Source organism: Sitodiplosis mosellana, unplaced genomic scaffold, assembly GCF_009176505.1.
Source record: "Sitodiplosis mosellana isolate CC-2019 unplaced genomic scaffold, AAFC_SMos_1.0 Smas_scaffold_6170, whole genome shotgun sequence".
NCBI classification, from domain to species: Eukaryota; Metazoa; Arthropoda; class Insecta; order Diptera; family Cecidomyiidae; genus Sitodiplosis; species Sitodiplosis mosellana.
The window spans coordinates 529,645-546,633 of record NW_022601411.1 but is presented as its reverse complement, the minus strand read 5'-3'; the positions used below and the strand labels follow the sequence as shown (position 1 = coordinate 546,633).

General features: G+C 35.0%; 1 protein-coding gene across 1 annotated transcript; it reads left to right on the top strand.

Moving 5' to 3' along the window:
* Positions 1-3,745: 3,745 nt before the first annotated feature.
* On the top strand, positions 3,746-10,638 carry LOC129575848 (uncharacterized). The gene is made up of 10 exons (XM_055459989.1): positions 3,746-3,963; positions 4,953-5,150; positions 5,999-6,133; positions 6,291-6,378; positions 6,469-6,608; positions 6,875-7,075; positions 7,270-7,404; positions 7,712-7,802; positions 7,877-8,202; positions 8,490-10,638. The coding sequence occupies exons 1-10, from the start codon at positions 3,843-3,845 to the stop codon at positions 8,759-8,761; spliced, it is 1,707 nt and encodes a 568-aa protein (XP_055315964.1). The 5' UTR covers positions 3,746-3,842; the 3' UTR covers positions 8,762-10,638.
* Positions 10,639-16,989: the final 6,351 nt, after the last annotated feature.

Below are 16,989 nucleotides of genomic sequence, written 5' to 3'. Positions count from 1 at the left end.
TATTCAACATTTTCCCCTGATTCATTTGACAGCCGATCGGGCAACACCAACGCCGCTGATGTTGTTCTCTTTATCACAAGGCAATTGTCATTGAGTGGCTCTCGCACACACCGATTATCTCCACAATAACATCATTTACGTGGTCTTTTGAATTGATAACGATGACTGAAGCATTTTCACTAATAAACAGTTTATGTATCCAATTGAATTGGTGCATCCATTCGTGTGTATGGAATCGATTTGAACTGGCTGAAGTGTTTTGCATTGTCATGTCACACACTCATTCACTTGCTGTGGTATTTGATATGCGTGTTTCTTCAGTTAAACAAAGAAGCGCCTGCAATTAACCGGCTTTTGAAGTATTGCTACTCATCACACAAACTATCAAATCGGAATATTAGCAACGTGTGAATCTTTTTTTAACATCGTTTGCACTTTTTTCAATCTATTGACGATGCAAATTTTATTGTTTTTTTTTTTGTTTATTTGTTTGTTACTTTATATGTTTTCTTTATCATAAATTCAAAAATATGGACTTTTCGGTTAAATTTAATTTTTTTTTTGATAATAATTTATCATTGAAAAATTAATTGTTTTAATCGATGTTATGGCTTTGGTTTAATCACACTCAAATAATTTTCACCACGTTCAAATGAATTTTTTCCTCTGAAAAAATTTTCCCCTAAAGAGGAATATTCTTTTCGTGTAAATTGCTTCAGAAGTTTATTCCAATTTTTTTGTTGCAAAAAACTACAATCATTTTCTCTATCCGACTCTTATTTCTATTCAATTCAGAGCTGTTATAAGCACCCCAGAAGTGCGTACACGGTCCAAGTGCTGACCCTGAACAGTTTTAAATTTCATTTTTAGATGAAACAAGTCATGGAATTCTTTTTTTAAATCAACATTTATTTTTAAATTTTTTTAATTCAAATATAATTGTTCTTCCAAAATCAATTTAAACGGATCTTAGTGGCCGCTGGCCTAGTTGCCCGTACTTCTGAGGTACCTATAACAGCTCTGATTCAATTGTTATAACTTTATTTTTTTCAATCTAAATTAGATTTAGATTTTTTTTCACTAAATCTTGACTTGGCTTCTTTTCTGGTGTATCATCAGAAGAAAAATTGGAGTTTGAAACAATTCATTCAATCAAATATTTATTTTTCATCAGTGATTCATTGGTTTTTCAATTTTTTTTCTGTTATTTTCCATTTTTTTTAAATGTGAATTTAAATTGCAACAACATCAAAACAAATGAGGCAAACATGATCCACTTCCGGTTGTTTTGAAACTTCAAAATGTTAGTTTCAGGCACAAATTAGACGGTTATTCAACTCAGACACATGTATTGTGTGGCACCCAATTTCCTTGCTTTTGGATGAATCCCAATGCTTTCAATCGTTTCGAAATGGCTGGTTGCGTGACTCCCAATGATTCCGCGAGCTCTTGTTGCGTTTGACATGGATCTTCATCCAGCAATGCCTCCAAATCGGCGTCCTCGAAAATTTTCTCTCTTCCACCACCATACCGGTCTTCGACGTCAAAATCGCCACTTTTGAAGCGGTGAAACCACTCACGACACGTTCTTTCAAAGCTGCAGATTTCTTCGAATTAAAGAAGAAAAGCAAAACTTCCCGCAAATTACGCGAATTTGGCTCAAAAGTTGACATTTTCAATTAAAAAAAAAAAAAAAATATGATGTCGATAAAAATTCACAATTCCAACGATGCAGTGTTGTTGACAGATGCCCAAGCTTACCGTATGACGTTTTTGAGCTGATATTTTTCATCAGCACTTACCGCTGGAGCCTTCTGTTGGAAAACGGCGGAAGCAAAGTTATACACCCAATATATATGTTAAATATGTATATCAAATGAGTCATGACTAATAACTGCACTTGATCGTAATTCGTGTATTTTTTTTCTTGTTAAACGTTTCCCTGGTTTGAAATTCAAACTATGATTGAACAACAAATGATTGTACCCAGATTTAAATCGGGGCTTTTTGGACTTTTTTTTTAAATATCGATGATATTAATCTTAAAAACAATTGAATAAATATATCATATCATGTCGGATTTGTAATGGGATGATAAATGAAAAAACCGATTTGCCTTTAACTCGTTATTGTCGAAAATGTCGATGGCATCGACTCGATGCGTGTATCATGATTTTCAATGGGAAATTGTCGATTAACGATTTGAAGAAGATGCAATGTAAAACAACAAATCCAATTTGCTTTGTTTGAATACAGTGTTTCAAATAATAACGTTCTTTTTTTTTAAAAAAACAACTTTGGATTTCATTTTCAAAGAGACAGAATTTAGAAATTACATTTGCAAGCATTCATCAATATGAAGCCTAATTATTTAGCCCTTGGTTCATTTGTTCGTCATTATTTACCGTTTAGAACGTCTTGAAATATAGAATAGTATCTCATTTCAATAGTATCTCTCACAAGCATCATTTGCAAACGAATCAGCAGGTTGATTCATTTTTGAAGAGGTTTCAGTCCAAAATGTCCGAATTTGCGCCGTAAATTTCTCATTTTTGGAGCAAAAATGATAGAAAAGGAAGAAAAATGATGGAAGAAAGAGGAAAAAGAGGCAAATGTTGGAAAAAGACAGACAGAAGAAGAAAGATCGAAAGAGAAGCACCGAAAACTAGACTGAAATACAATATTGAAGAAAGAAAAGAAGAAAAAAAGAAACAGAAAGAATTTCGTGAATAAATTCGATGAGGAAGTTAATAACAATTCATTCACCTGGGAAAAATGGTGAAAAATGTTTTTTTTTTCTTCAAAAAATCAGAAAACAAAAAAGTTCTTGCTTCCAAAAGTGTTCCATTTGACTTTCTCCCCATATTTTATTGTCAAAATGTTCACTCCTCTCTGGATTGTTTATCACTGTATGAAAATTGTCTAATCATCAAAAAGATAGAGACGGAAAAATAATGCTCGTCGTCTTTTTGTTGATAATGTTGTTGATCGTGGTATCGATTCTTCGAAGCTTTGGATCAAAGTTGATGCGTAAAACCCTGTTAAAAGTCCGGTGATCTCAAATTTAGATTTCCAGGGCTTAATTGCCTATGTGAAATGATTGTGTCATTTTCATTTGGCTATAGTCTATTGCGTACAGCCAAAAAAAACCGAATTCAACACACTTCCAAACGGTTGGTATTCCGAAGAGCGTTATTATGTGAAACACTGAAATCTAAACGTTATTGTTTAATCAGAGATAGCTGCAGTCAAAAGATGTTAATTAATCGTATGAATCCATGCGAAATATCAGCGTATCTGTATGTGTTTGTTATTCCCGAACCACTCGATTCTCGTCGTGCTTCGATTCGATTGAATATATGATTCTGAGAAGAAAAAAAAAACCTACCGTAATCTCTCATTCGCTCAATGATGTTGGTTGTTGTTGTTTGTTTGAAAACATGCAAATTGTGTGTTAGTACGTACGTATGATTTTGTTTCGACTGTTTGTTTTATTAATGCTAATCGCACTGGCTGGGAATTCCAATGGTAAAGTGAATAGCATGTTGTTGTTTCTATTTATCATTCTGCTGTTCTGTTCGCTGGCTCAAGTTGGTCGTTGCTTCGTACAAAACACGAAAGACACACACTCATATCGATGTATTTGTCTAGCTCTGTGAGCAAACAGAGCGAGAGTAGACAGAGACGGTGGCGACGACGACGACAGAAAAAAAGCCACCGATTTGATATAAGCATGCAGGACTGAGCGTCGATGGTCAGTGCTAAGTGTGACCGGTTCGAAAACGGTTTATATTTTTGCTCATTTGTGAATATAGGCATCAACCAACGACAGCGACAAACGAATGCAAACAGAAGAAAAAGAAAAAAAAATGAAGTGGTTTGTGTGCATCGTACTTTTGGCCATTGGCATCGTCGACGCCGAACAGAATAAGGCATTCCGTGAACGAGCTGAAATCTATTCAAGTAATGTGACTTTTTTCTAGCGAAACATTTTAAAATTCAGTGCTCAATTATTCTATTATACCAAATCGACGTCACACTCACACCGTAGTATGGTCTTTGTTGATGGGGATTCCCTTGCCTTGTTTATTTGCTACCGCGGCCGCTGCCCCCGTATCGCCTCTGACGTCAACCATCAATAGTGTCAACAAAATCATTGTCAATCCGCTTGATTAGCCAAACGATTCTAATTTGGCCGATTAATGGCGTTTTATTCATTAGTTTTACGCAAAATTAGTTTGATGTTTCCTCTTGCTGCAGCCAAGCTGATGGAAAATAGAGAAAGAAAGAGATTTGTGGCATAACTTTAGTGTTTTTTAACCTCTGTTCTATCCATTTGACTCATCGTATGAAACCAGTTTTGTTTTTTTTTTGTGCATATCACATCGCAAAACGACAATTATACTGATGAACTTGAATCTCTCTCTCTCTGATTTCCGAAAGCTAATTTTGCAGTACGTGCGCCATAGAAATATGAATCGATAACATTGTTGGTCATTTAATTACAATATTGACTTTGTTTCGAATTGAGCATTTCAATTCGAAAACTGAGCGTTCGTGTCAAAATGCCTTTGTTTTGAATATTTCTCCACACAAACCTTGGTGTTTAATCATGAGCACACAATGACACGTACGTTGGATGTGTGTCTGTGTGTGAATCATAAAATATTATTACTTCATCTTGTTTCATCTCTTCGTGTCACTGATAATAGTTGTGTATCGTTGCAATGACAACATTACCCGAAGACCTTGACCTGTGTACTGAATGTGTATGTGTTGTGCTCTCTGTCGGTTGTTTCTTCTTGTTTATTTTACCGGCTCATCAATTTTTTTTTTGTTGTGTTTCAGAACAATTATCAACTTTGTTGAAAGTGTTTGTCTTTCATTTTGCTACTTGCTTCACTGGCTTTTTCTAGTCTTATTTCTTAATTTCTCTCTTTCTATCGTTGCAGGGCTCACCGAGTGCGACTATTACAAAACCGACGAATACAACTACACGCATTTTGTCGAATTGAACAGCATTAAAGATACACAGCCAACCGGCTATTATGCACGCGTTCCGGTTTATGTGATCGGTCCCAGAGATGGACACATCATTTTATCAACAAAAAACACACCGAATCGTGATAAAGACGTTGTTTACGAATTTTGTAGGTTTTTCGATTGGCGATTTGTTTTTTTTGTGTGTGTAGGTTTGAAATATTGAAATTGACTGCAGTCAATTCAATCTTCATGAAGAGAGAATTCAAATTCAATTTTTTTGTAGAAAAAAAGACAAAAAAAAATTGATTTGAGACCAAGGGAATTTCTTTCTTTCGTCTTTTCGTGCTGAATCATGGTGGACAGATGTTTTTTCTGAAGTGAATAATTCACCTTTGATATATTTCGATTAGGTGCTTTTTTTGGAAATTATTTCGATAGGTCTCAGAATTTAGCACACCAATTTAATCTCCGATTTCAATTTCAAGTTTAATTTTGGAAATTTTTTGCATTTTTGCTTTGATTCAAATTTTATTGCTTTTGGTTGTCATTTTTATATTTCTTCAGGGAAAGAGAGGGAAGGAGAGAGAAAAAGAGAAAGAGAAAGAAAGAGAGATCGAGCGATTAACGTGTAAAATGCCGACAAAAAAAAGAATGAAATGTTTAGAGAAAGAATGAAGAAAGAAGAAATTGTCTAGATAGCTTTGAGTTCACCTAACTGAATTGACGAATTTGTGAATTGGGAAGAAAAACGTTTAGCTTGTGCTCAAAATTGAATTTGGCATTGGATTTGAAACTTGAATCGAGTTACTTCATGGAGAAACATCGATTCAAATGGCGAATTTAAGCCGTAACTACACAAAAAATGAACTTGTCGAACATAAGCTAAACTCGTTTTTGTTTAAATATTCAATATTGTATTATTCGTAGAAGGTGTTTTAAGGAGACTTTGGCTTTGAGCCAGAAACGATAAAAGAAAACGATTGTTTCTTACGTGCTATTGTTATAAATATTTCAGTGCTTGGTGGATATGGAAACACCAAAACTGTAATTCGGAAGCGAATTCAAAAGTATCCATTGAAAGAGAGTATGCAATTTTCGTCGGTCATTTCGGAATTGCGGCCGCTGAAAGTGGTGATTGAAATTGCAAAGAGTAAGTAACTGATTGTTTCAAAACAAAATGCGCTTCTTTTATCCTTGAGAGAAGAATTGAGTGTAGAAGAAACTTGAAAAAAAAACTTCATTAAAATGACAATTCACTAAGATTGCTAATGACATTATTAATAAATAAAAAAAAACTATTTTAACAGATGGTCACATTAAAGTTTTCACGGACAATAAGCCAGAGCCAATGATCGAAGCCTTTGATCCATTTGTGTCGGATGTGAAATACTTGAGGTATTAATATAACCGTATTATTAAGAGGGCAAACAATAGTGTTGTTTTGAGGATCAACTGCATTTACTAAACTTGTATCTTCTATTCCAGTTTTGCATCGTATCAAGGCGCTTCAAATGAATATTTGTACAATTGCATCTCAGACAAAACCACCGTTGATACAAGCAACGATATCCAAAAGCAACCCGTTGCTGCTCCAACCAACGATTTGTCACGAGTGTCGCTCGATAGTAAGTGCTTTTGAATTTGAATTTAAGATTCCGTTTAGACAATTTAAGCGAAAAACAACAACAAATGTCCAATTTTATCGCTTTTGCACTGATTTTTTCTTTCGCACTGTCTTGATTCGTGATCCGAAAATCGTGGGCAATCTGCAATTTAAGCAAAAGTGATGTGGATTTGCATTTCGCTTAGTTTTTGTTGTTCAATTTAAATTGAAACAATAAAAAAGGTTATTGAAAATTATTAATTTAATGAAAAAATGTTTGATTTTCAGCTTTGGTGAGCAAATGTGAGACGGAAGAAACATGGGAATTGGAGTACAATAAATTCCATGAGATTAAGAGCTTCAAGAATAGCCAATCCGATGGATATTTGTTCAAATTGAACTTCTTCGTTTATGGACAAAAAGAAGTGCACATTTTGTTGTCAGCCACCGAAAAGCCGATCATCGACCGAGAATCTGCTTATGAAATAGGTTAGAGAGACAACTTTTCTTTAATTTGCATTTTTTCTGCTTATTTTTGGCTCTGATTTCTTGAATTTTACCCAATTGAATTTGGTTCTTAACCAAAAATTGGTAAAATTTGAAAATAAATTACAAAAAATGTAACAATTTGCTAAAATAAAATATTTTTAAAATTATTTTGAATCTTGTAAAATCTATTCCAGTGATTGCTGGCTACGGTGGAACACGTCAGGTCATTCGCAAAACGGTGGAAGGTGACGATTTATTCGAACGCGTGCAATTGAAAGACTTGATCTCGGAGGATGAACAAAAACGAGTATTAATTCAAATGACCAAAGGTTTGTCTCTAAAGAGTTTCTTGACTCCTTCGCAAGATAGACTCTTCTAAGATGTAATTGACTCTGATGTAAAAGCCTCTGTTGATTTTTCGAGGAAATAAGAATTCGTGTGAATTTTTTTGAAGATTCTTTTCTCGCATCGAAGAAACATTTTCATTTTATTCTTGATTTGAAGAAGAGGAAATCGATTCATTTGCAACGAATTCAATGAGAACATCGAAAATAAATTGCAATCCCAAAATTCAATCATAAAAATGAAGAAAAAAATCTATTGAACCAAAATTAATCCGAATTTTATTCATTTCAGATGGTCAAATCGAAGTATTTGTGGGTGAATTTCAGTATAAACCGGTTGTGAAAGCAGTCGACCAGCGACCAGTCGATGTGAAATACGTGAGGTATGGATCATATTACGCATGAAAATAATTTTTTATGAAAATAAATGTAATTTATAAAAATTTCTTATGATTAGCTTTGCATCGAATGACGGCGCTCGTGTTCTGTTCTTCTATAATTGTGACGATGAAAAGGCGGCAGCATCACTTTTACCACCACCACCAGCACACAACTTGTTTGCCGAACCCATTGAGCATGATGATTTAGTTTTGGAAAAGAAATGCAAACATTTGCACGCTTGGGAAGACGTTTACACCACCGCCATTAAGTTGGACTCAATTAAAAATAGCAAACCAGATGGATTCCGCGTTCAATTGGCATTGTTTGTGAAAGGTGTTCGTGATGCACAAATTCTTCTCACCACCGGCAACAGCCTTGACCCAAAGGATGGCTATGAAATTGGTATGAAGCAAAAGTTCAATTTCCGAATGGATTTTTTTTCGAATCATTTTAATTAAAATGGATCAAAATCAAAATTCAGTTAATTATGAATGAAAAGTATCATTGAAATGAGTTTTTTGAATGGTTTTTTTTTTTGCAATCAACATTGAATGTCATGTTTTTCAACCAAAGTCGAATACTTCCAGACATTTGTGTCATTTGTGGCTCGATTTTTCATGTTCTTAATCATTTTTCGTCAAAAAATTGAATATTTTCAAATTTCATCAACCAATTCTTTCCACTTGCAGTAATTGGCGGTTGGGGCGACTCCAAGCATTTGATCCGCAAGCACGGCGACGTTGTGACTAAAGTGAACGAATTCAATGTGTTAAATGAATTCAAGCCAATCAAAGTGATCGTTGAACTGACGGAAGAGGGTGTATTGCGTGTCTTCACCGAATCAAATAAATCGCGTCCGTTGCTCGAATTCAAGGATCCAAAACCGATTGATAATTTGAACACACTTAGTTTTACCGCATACTATCGTGATCTTGATTTCTACTATGGCTGTACCGCTTAATTGCTGCAATTATTTTTTTTTTTTAATTTTGTGAAACAACATTTGACATTGTTCGAAGTCGGACAGAGACAGAAAGCTTCTAAATATACGAACAATTTGAAGAGAAAAAAAGCTAATGAATTGCTATTCACTTTTCCCCGAAAATAGGTCTTTCTTTCGTGGAGTACATCGAGATCGGTTGTGTTTTTATTCATTTACTGCATATGGTGTCAAAGTGGAAGAGGGACTCAACCGAATGTAATAATCCACAAAACACGGCATCAAGAACAATGCCATTGCCACTTTTTACACCTAATTACATCCTATGGTTATTGTTTTGATGAGCGTGGTGCCACGCGCTGCTCTGTTTTTATGTACGTGGAGTGTGTGTTTTTGTTCTTTGAATCGCAACACTGCCATTTCAATGTGTTGCACAGTTCACCTGCTTTGTTTCTTTCAATGCGCTTAATTTTTCCGCCGCTGCTGAAGGGAATTTCTTTGCTTTTCACATTCGTTTTCCGCGATCCAGATAACAAATGTGTATGACTTCTTTCGACATTTTGAACATATCGCAACCATGAAATTGTTTAATTGTTATTACATTTGCCTATCTTCCAATGAAAATTTACCGCAGCCCTTCCTCCTTAGGTGCTTATTTTTGTTTCGCAAAGCAGAGATAAAAAGCCGAATTCGCATAATTATTTCAATTATTTTCGATTCAAATTTTTGTTTCCGAATCATTTTCAAACAAGCGAACTATTTCAAAACTCCGCCTTCATCTTTTATTCAAAACACGATACAGTATGAACACCTCATTAAAGCAGCTTTCGGTTGACAGGAAAAAAACACGCCATATTTCTCACTTGGAACTGAATCATTTTGTATATTTGAATATTTCATCTTCTGACACATGTCTTATCGACACACTTAGCGAAAATTAATCAACTTTTTTTTTCGGTCGGGGTGAAGAAAAACACAGATCGCAACCATTCACGTAGTGTCCAGAACGTTGAATTGCGAGATTATTTTGTGAGAGAATATGTCATTAAACTCAAATCTAAATTGATAGAGCATGAAAATCGCTCATTAGCCATGATCACAGATATATTATGACCCAAACAAACATTATCTAGCTCTAGAATCACGAATTTGGCCTCAAAAATGGCACAAATTGTAAAATATTTCAATAAAATGAGCACTTGAAAAAGCAAAAATAGGTAAAATGGACGTAAAAATCGTTGATAGTGCAATATTCACCGATTTTGTAACTAATTTTGCCTTTTTTGCCTATTCATTGGAAGATTTCGCGATCTGTGCCATTTTTTATGGCGAAATTCTGGATTTTAGAGTCATTTGGAGGCGAATTTTTCATTTTCGTTTTCATTTCCAATTCAAAAAATTAAGCAAATGAAACTTTTTTCTCTTCAAACTCACTAAATATTATCAAACGCCCTGATGATAAATGATAAGCTTGGACAATGGTAGTTTTTTCCCAATGACAATCTTCAGTAAATATTTTTCGAAAAGAAACAAAACCAATTAGAATGAGATTCAAAGTCAAATTTTCTGGAGTATCTCGCTGTTTATCGGTATTTTTAAAGCAAATTCAGGCATTTAGAGCCATTTTCAGTTCAAAACTAGCCAGTCGATGGATCAAAGTCGAAGATCCTTGTCAAAATTTAATGTTTGCTTAATCGTATTGATCAATCAGATTTCTGTAAGAAAAAGTCAGTTAAATCTGTTGTAAACAATGTCTCGGTTAAAATTCGCCAAATTTTTGTGAAATTCCATCAAAATCCACTGAGTTTACTAAAAAAAAAATCGTGTCATTCTGTATGACTCTCTTGTTCGCACATATGTCAATTGCCACGAATAAATTCATAAGTTTAATCGTTTAATTATTGATTATTTTCTCTTTTTTGTACAAATTTGCCTAGTCAAAATTGTTGATACTGTTGAAAATGACTTTATATTTGTTTGATGCTGTTTTTCCATTCATTTTGACAGTCAAAACATATCACGAAGCCGTTACCAATGCTTAATGCGAAAGTAATCTGTTTATATTTTTTTTTTTTCGTTTCATGTAAGAGGGCAAAAGAGTTCTTAATTTCTTATCTGCCATTTAAACTTGCAATAAAAATCTAGCGAAAACTACCAACCAAGCGAGAAAAAACCATGACGAGCGTACGATTGTCATCATTTGTTTTGTAATATGAAGCGTAAAAAAAAATGTTATCACCCTTGTAAATGCCAGTTGAGTGTTCATCTGTGCGACAGCGTGCAATTCGTGGTGTGCAATAAAACAGAAAATACTCTCAAATACCTTCCGAATGCATTAGCCATTTAGTAACGTCCATAAACAAACGGAAAGAGAAAAAAAAACACGAATCGTCGAGAAAGAAGAAAAAAGACATTTCAAATCGCCTCATTCGTTCCAATTTGCGTTTATCTGTGTCGACTAGAAATTAGACGAAATGTTTTTATTTTCACATTTTTTTTTCTCAACAGGAATGAGAAAGATTGTGAGCAAGAGAGACACAGAAAAGCAGAGAGAGAGAGAGAGAAACGGAGAGTGACATCGATTGTGTGCGTTATCTGTTTTTTATATATTCAACGATAACCGCGAATGTTTAGCATGATGATAGATATTTTGAGTTGAGCAGAGCCGAGAAATTGCTGGTAATCAAAATCAAGAAACGGCAATGAGTTTTTTTTTATTCGTCACCACGGAAGCTGAAAAAATTGTCAACGATCCTCAGCCGTAACTTTGTTCTCGGTTTTGTTTTCGATGGCCTATACACGGCAGTGTGTGAGTCTATGCCTCTCTCTCTCACTGTGTATATCTCTGATGGCATGGTAAAAGAAAAATACTGTTTATATCAATTATATGCAAATTTGGCAATAAAAAAAGATGTAACATGATGTCGACAACACACAGCCACACACACCACAAACCCGCCCCGACCAAAACGACATATACGAACGGAAAGAATACGCTGGAAATTCATTTGCATATCGAGAATAAGTAAGTACGTATGAAATCGCGTTGTAATGGATCGAAATATGAAATTAAGATACAGCAGCAATAAATGTCAAACCGAAAAATACACATCGTTACACATTCGAAGATTCTTTTTTATTTCTATACTTCTCTCTCTCTCTCTCTCTCTCTCTCTCTCTCTCTCTCTCTCTCTCTCTCTCTCTCTGCCCTTCTCTCTGCCCTTCTCTCTCGCACTCAATACTTCTTGCACTCTCTCCATTCGCTTTAACCATCATCTAAAAATGCCAGTTATGCGCTTAAAATTACATCAATATTGATGAACCGTTCGATATATAGCGAAACTTTAACCGAACTTCTCTGCTCTGATCAAAACAGTCGATTTTAATGTCACACAATTGTGTCTCTCTGATCATATCGCGACAACCGTGTGTATGCTGAAATGATGACAACATAAATCCTCATACAATTGGCTCACATGTCAAACTTCTTCACTACGTGAGATAGATTTGAATGCAGAAAACTTTTCACAATTGTTTATTTGCTAAACAGATATGTGTTCAATAAACACTGCTCGTATGTTTGTTATAACTGCCTTAACTCTTGAGTTAGAGAGATAAAAATTGCTAATACGTGAGTGAAAAATGTATTTTCTATTTTTTTTAAGTCATGAACATTTTTCGATAGAGGTGATCCTCTTTAGTTAGTTCAATCCGCCTTTTTTATAGATGAAATTTTTTGTTGTTGATATTTTTATTCAAATTTTCAGAGATTTTCGTCTGATTTATTCCAAATTTTGAACAATTTCCGCATATCAATTAAACCAATGCATGGTTTTTGCATCATTTCCACTCGATTAAGTTCTCAAATGAACTTCTTCAAGTTTTTCTTTGAACAATATCATAAATCAGATGAATACTAATCAAAAAAGAAGAAGAACATCGTTCAAAACCTTGGAAAAACACCATTTAAATTTCGAAAAATCTAAGCATTGTTCAATTTTATTCAAATATTTTTGGAATCAAACCTGTACAATTAAAGTCATTCGAAAATCTTGCAAATGATTTAAATGTCTCTCATTGATTTCAAATTCATTTTTTTATTACTTTTTTCTTTTTTTCAACATTTATTGATGTAAATTGGTCTTACCTTGTTTAGAATGAAATTAAAACACGGTAAAAATTGGAAAAGCATGCCAAAATGCCTCAGATTTTACTTAAAATCATTTTAGATATCATCGAAGTTTCAACTAGTCTTCATTAATCTTCGACAATCTAATGACTTTTATGAAAGAAATATAAAGTGTCCATTCAATAGACTTTAAAACTCATATTTTCTGTCAAATGCACATTCTTTGAACAATTTTCAATTTTTTTAAAGAAAAATCACACTCTATCTCAATTTGAAATCAAATCCGGACTATTTCTTCGAATTTTTGGTGCTTTTAGCGGAATTTCTTTTTTATTTTTTGGTTTTGACTCGGACAGTCGTCATTTCCAAACAATATATCATAATATGTCATTTTCAAACTTAGTTCAACCGTTTTTTTTTTCTGATGAATCGGAGCCAATTCAATTTTTCATCTTGATGTTATACAATTTTTTCGAGTTTTCAGCATTTCGAATTGACTTTTCCTCGAGCCAATCGGTTAGCGTTCGAATTTTTTCTTCAGAATTTTCTTTTTATCTGTTCAATGTCTTATGTAATGTAGTATTTTAAATATAAATTCAAATTGACGCCGATGTCAGATTTCCATGTTCGAGATACGGTACTTGCGGGGCCTTTTGAGGTATCTTTTAATATCCCAAAGTTTTCTTTTTTATTTTCGATTTGTTTAAACATCTCCAAATTTTGGATTTATGTTTAAGAAAAAAAAATTCTTCAGAAAATCAAAAAAAATCTTCTCTGTTTTTTCTGTAATTTATTGAGAATAAAATAAGAAAAAAAAGTCGCACCGAAAAATTCCCCTGAAATCGTTCGATGACATAGTATCCGTTTCAAATAATTTGCATAAAATTGTGGATGCGGTATAGTTTGGACCGCTATCATAATGTTGTGCACGGTTTTCCCTGTTTTGTATGGTTCAATATGTCATCTCTGGCTGTGCGTCTGTGTGTGTGTGTGTGTGTGTGTGTGTGTGTGTGTGTGTGCATATGTGAGCTGTGGTGTAATATGAGCTGTGTGTTTAAATACGGGTTTGAGCAAACATATTCAATGGATTTGAATCGTCGCGTGTGTGTTACGAGTATGCAATGCATACATACCTAATTATATATGCAAAGTGAATTTATTATTTATTGAATGCGGCAAAATACAAATGTTGTGGCCAAAAAAGTGAGTGTCGAACACAAACACGGCTAAACCATTCGGCCGCAACGCACACAAACAGTTCGATAGCGCCCAAACAATAAAACCGAAAGACACGCCGAAATAAGGAAGAAAAAAGACATCATCATCGTCGATAGAGAAAGCAAGATTTGGGAGTGCAAATAAAATTAAGCATTCTTAGCGTATGAAACATATGCGACCGTGTATGAGTGCTGTGATAAGGTTGATCGTTTCCTTTCTCCGTTCGATATCTCGCCAGCAACTGGTTTCGCATTTTAAATCATCGTACGCGCCATCGTCGATACACATACACACTCGTTATTCCTCTTCGCATCGAATTGGTTTGAAGTCAATTGTTCTTGCATTCATATATTTTTCGAAATTGCTTATTATTGCATTGGAATAAATGGTTGAGATTCGTATTTTGTCAATGCGATGCTTATCAGTAATGACAAATAATTCCGTATTTTCAAGCATTTCTCTCTCTCTCTCTCTCTCTCTCTCTCTTTCTCCTCGAAAATGCTACGATAAAAATTTATCTTTTTTTATATGACAATGGTAAATTTATGTATTTTGCGCATAAATTTCATTCGTTTGGCGGCAACGACAGAAGCAACCGACTGCTTTTTAGCCGGGGAACAAAACTTTTCCTCAAACAATAACTTTCGGGTTTGTTTTATATGCCACAAATGTGTGTGCGCGTGTGCTCGTCTTTATATGAAAATGAATCTATCGTGTTGCAAATTAACTAATAAATTTTTCGTGCACCAACTTCTGAGTGGCTTATGCAGGTTTTTGGGCTTTCAAAATTCCACTTTCGTAATATATTTTTCTTGTGATGGGTGTTGTGTGTTCTTTTTTTTCTGGTGTTTTCTCTCTCTCTCTCTCTCTCTTGATTCGGCTTCTCGGTTTATTCTTTCGAATATTCCCATAAAATATCATAATTATTGCTGCTGCTGTGTTTGTGTATGCTTGCGTATATGTTATGTAATGGCAAAATACGCGAAACGGCATCGCTACGAATTTATCATCGTTAGAGCATTATCTTTTCGATTGCAGTCAAACTACCTGCTACAAGCTCGCTTGCTGTGGCTGTTGCTGCTGCTGTTTCTTTTTTTTCCTTTTGCTTGGCAAAAGTTTGACTTAAGAAATTTCTCGTTACCTGGTTGCTTTGCACATAATACTCTCTTCTATCTTCGTTTTACTCTCTTTTTGTTCATCTCTACTTTTCTCTTCGCTCCGTTTGCCTGGTTCGCTTCTATCTTTGCTCTTGACTTTTCTCTCCTTGCTCTTCTGAACACTTTCTTCTTCTTCTTCTTCTTCTTCTTCTTCTTCTTCTTCTTCTTCTTCTTCTTCATAATCTTTTCTCTGTGTCGTAGAGAGAAACTCTGTCTCTGCAAAGACTATCCCACTGAATCTTTGCTCTCTCTTTCTCTATCTACCTCTCTCCTTTTCTATCTATCTCTCTCTTCTGTTGCCTCATTTCGAGAAAAAAAGATTCTTGAACCGATGCATTGCATCTACCAATTGGCCAGGTAATATCAGTTTTATCGATGTGGCCCATTTGCGTGGGAGAAAGTTTGTCCCTTTTTCCTGCTTTCGACTTTTCATCCGTTTCGATACCGAATTCTGTCGGTTTTTCTTTCTCCATTTCCTCTTCACATCTCATCTCTCTGTGCTCTGGATGTGTGTTTATTCTTCGAGAGAGAAAGTTTACTCAAGAAATTATTTCACGAACCGAAAAGACAGCATTTCTTCCGATGAGTTTCTCAAGTGGCATGCATAAGTCGCCCTGACTATTTACATGCACATGGGGGATATGTTCTGCTTTCGTCTAATTAAACAAGTTTTGTGGACGTTGTCAAGCCGATAGAGAGAGAGAGAGAGAGAGAGAGAGAGAGAGAGAGAGAGAGAGAGAGAGAGAGAGAGAGAGATCGATTTCGATTTTTCGGGCAAGTAGTAACAACAGCGCAACGTCCAACTATTTACATAATTTCACATGTTCAAAGTTTGCGTACGGCAGCCCCACCAAAGTCCTCCAATTATCTCTCTTATTGGTGACGTCAATCGCAATCAATGCGAAATTAATTCCACGTATTTTCTTCTGCTTGTGAATCTACATCTAATTAAATCAAGGGTGATTTCTCTATCTCTCTCTCTCTCATTCTATTTTCTTTTTTCTTCAAATTGAAAACATGAAAGATTTGCTATACCATTTGATTTGTCTCCAAATTCATTTCTTTCCGCATCGTCTAATATTTGCTCAATGCTCATGTATTAATTTCATTCATCGATCAATTAAAATCCCAACTGAATGGAACAAAGTCGACGGAGAATTCGAATTGGAAAGAGAAGCTGCGAGTGAAAAAATGAAGAGCAACGAGAATGAGAAGCTGACGAAAAATCCGAGAAATGTGCTGAGCCGTTGGCAAAAATTCAAATACAAATCAAACAAGTGACGAGTAAACGATTTTTTCGTAGAAAAAAAAAACGACGGAATCAAAGGACACACATAAAACCACGGAAAAGTAATAGATAATTGTTTGTTCAAACCCACCCACACATAGATAGAGGGGAAAAAATCGGTGAATTCTCAGCGTAGCGCTTAGACGGATCATGCAAATAAAGTGAAACCAAGAGACAGAATCGCCGGGAACAAACAACAACAGTAGACGAAGTGAGGGGAAAAAAAGCGGCGATTGTTGCAACAAATAGGGCCGGAACGTGGCACATATTAGAATAAACAAAAGAGAAAAAAAATACCGATTTGCCACCAAAAGTAAAGAGAGACGAACGATTTGCCACCCGAAGTAAATAGAGCGAGAACCAAAAGCGGCAAACGTTAGTTCTCTTCCCACTGAGAGAGGGAAAGAGAGAGAGAGAGAGAGAGAGAGAGAGAGAGAGAGAGAGAGAGAGAGAGAGA